Below are 2,577 nucleotides of genomic sequence, written 5' to 3'. Positions count from 1 at the left end.
CAACAAAATCAGTGTTTCCCCCTAAGCCTGAGTAGGCATTGAGGTACATTCACTATTAGAGGAAGTACAGTTAAGGTGAAACATCCTAATGTAGGGTTAAAAGGGAAAAAAGTATCAAAGAGTCCTAAGTCTTTGTGGCAGCAAAATTTTAAAAAATGATCACTGACACGGCTACATATGGTAAAGTCCACTTTCTGGTATTATTGAGTACATCTGATAGAGTCAGAGGAAGAGGGTCTATTTTACCCTTTTGGGATCCACAGCAGTGGATGAAATCAATTTATTCCTGTAGGTGTTCTTAACTGACTATCCAGTTCAATGAAAGAATAAATTTGATAGAATTAAATATAATGAATACAATAAAACCCAAATATTTTCTGAACAGAAAAAGAGAGTACATTACAGAGTCTCTTGGATTATTCAGTCTCAGATATAAAAAGAGAAGCATAGGAGGTACACAGTACCCAAGGCCCCAGGGATTCCAATGTCACTCCAATTGGGAATGACTCTCCTTGTATAGCACTCTCTTCAGGGCACCCTTGACCTCTGCATTTCTCAGGCTGTAGATCAGTGGGTTCAGCATAGGGTTGAAAAAACTGTAAAATAAGAAAAGGATCTTCTGCTGCTCTTCAGGGTGGCGGGATTTGGGGGCCATGTACATGACAATGGCACTGCCAAAGAAGAGCCCCACCACACAGAGGTGGGAGGAGCAGGTGGAGAAGGCCTTTCTGCGGCCCTCCCCAGACTGGATCCTCAGGATGGCCAACAGGATTCGCGAGTAGGACACCAGCACCAAGCAGAGGGGCACCACTAAGATAAACATGCAGGCAACAAAGATGACCACTTGGTTAAGCCGGGTGTCAGCACAGGCCAGCTTGAGGACAGACAGGATTTCACAGAAGAAGTGGTTGATTTCATGAGGCCCACAGAAGGGCAGCCTCAGGATGAGGCTCACATGGACCAGAGCCAGCAGGAAGCCACATGCCCAAGAAGCCACCACCAGAGTGATGCAGACTCTCCAGCTCATGATGACACAATAGTGGAGGGGGTGGCAGATGGCCACATGCCGGTCATAGGACATCACCACCAGCAGAAGACACTCAGTATGAGCAAAACTCAAGAAAAGAAAGGTCTGCATCAGGCAGCCAGCAAAGGAGATGGGCTTGTCTGGCCTCAGGAGGTTCACCAGCATCTGGGGCACCGTGTTGCAGGCATAGGCTATGTCGACGATGGCCAGGTGGGAGAGGAAGAAGTACATGGGGGTGTGCAGTCTGGGGTCCAGTGAGATGAGCCCCAGGATGAGCCCATTTCCCAGCAGGGTGAGGGTGTAGAACAGGGTGAAGAGCCCAAAGAGAATCATCTGAATTCTTGGGCCAAGACAAAATCCTAGTAGAATGAACTCTGTGACCATGGTCTGATTTTCTCCCATTTCACTGTGAAAAAGAAAAAATGGAATGCTTGGACAGAATTGTCAAAAAACCAGCTAGATGCTATATTATACATTTTGTCAGTTTTAGAAGACAAACTTTTAAAATTAATAATCCAGTTACACATTAAGTTAATCGCTTAATCTGACAACCAGTTTTACAGAAGGGGACTGTGTCACCAAGGACAGATTACCTAGAGCCAATGACACTGTAATGGGGAGGAAGAATGTCAAGCCAAAGAGGAAATAAAGCAACCATGAAATACGGATTATCTCGGAGCTACACATGCCAGGATTAAGAGAATTGCTGGAGTGTAGAGGTAATCAGTAATGGAAGGACTCCAGATATGAGAATTAGAGTAGCCTAGGAAAGAAATGTGAAAATTCAGTTTCTTAATAGAAATATCAACTGTGCTGTTCCCAACAACAGAAATCCACCTTTGCACTTGAGAGGAGCTTATGTGATGAAAGAAGGAACATCTTTTGTGATTGTTTAGGTCGCTAAGAAGGAAATTAGTGGATGTGCTACATACATATGGGCTCTATTGACTATATCTTACAGTGAGTGACAAACACAAACTGACAATTGGCCATTTAGCAATCTACTGATTGATTCCCAGTTACTGATTTACCAAAAAGTGGTTCTGAGTAACAAGCCATAAACTTTGTAGGAATTGGTTTTTGGCAGGCCGCCCAGTGTTTATGTGTCGTGAGTCTAGACTTTGTGTGCAGGCGTGTAAACAAGTATGAGGTTAGGTGTTCATGCTTGACTTGGAGGCAGTGGTGTGTATGGATCCATGTGAAGACATTTCAAGATGCCGTCCCCTCAGCACGCATCTCTTCTTCTATTAAAAGTGCAAATCCAAAAAAATAAATAAATAAAAAAAATAAAAATAGATAAAAAATTTAAAAAAAGAGCAAATCCAGGTATTGCTATAACTAGGAAAGGCCATGTGTTGGAGGACACATGTTGGAATGACGCAGTGTTGGAGGACTCATATCTGTGTGATGGCTTGGCATTTGCATCACATACCCTGTGTGAAACCACAAGAAACAACCATTTATTAAAAAACGAACTCTGTCTTAGCTTGATAATATAAGAATTGCTAAATGCTTTACAGATAGCTAATTTAAAAATTTTTGGCAAAGTG

General features: G+C 42.8%; 1 protein-coding gene across 1 annotated transcript; it reads right to left on the bottom strand.

The window, feature by feature from the left end:
* Positions 1–426: 426 nt before the first annotated feature.
* Positions 427–1,429, bottom strand: LOC121488771 (olfactory receptor 2A1/2A42-like). The gene is made up of 2 exons (XM_041751079.1): positions 508–1,429; positions 427–473 (listed from the first exon to the last, which is right to left on the bottom strand). Exons 1-2 carry the CDS (start codon positions 1,427–1,429, stop codon positions 427–429), a joined length of 969 nt encoding a protein of 322 aa, XP_041607013.1.
* Between the last annotated feature and the right edge of the window lie 1,148 nt (positions 1,430–2,577).

Source organism: Vulpes lagopus, chromosome 4 (assembly GCF_018345385.1).
Source record: "Vulpes lagopus strain Blue_001 chromosome 4, ASM1834538v1, whole genome shotgun sequence".
Lineage (NCBI taxonomy): Eukaryota > Metazoa > Chordata > Mammalia > Carnivora > Canidae > Vulpes > Vulpes lagopus.
The sequence above is the reverse complement of the archived record's forward strand: the minus strand, read 5'-3'. Positions and strand labels throughout refer to the sequence as shown.

Bases quoted from the DNA above. Each gene is read 5' to 3' on its own strand.
- LOC121488771 (XM_041751079.1), bottom strand. From the start codon at position 1,429: ATGGGAGAAAATCAGACCATGGTCACAGAGTTCATTCTACTAGGATTT. The intron at 474-507 runs GTCATTCCCAAT...TTGGAATCCCTG, and splicing joins GAGAGTGCTATACAAGGAGA to GGGCCTTGGGTACTGTGTAC.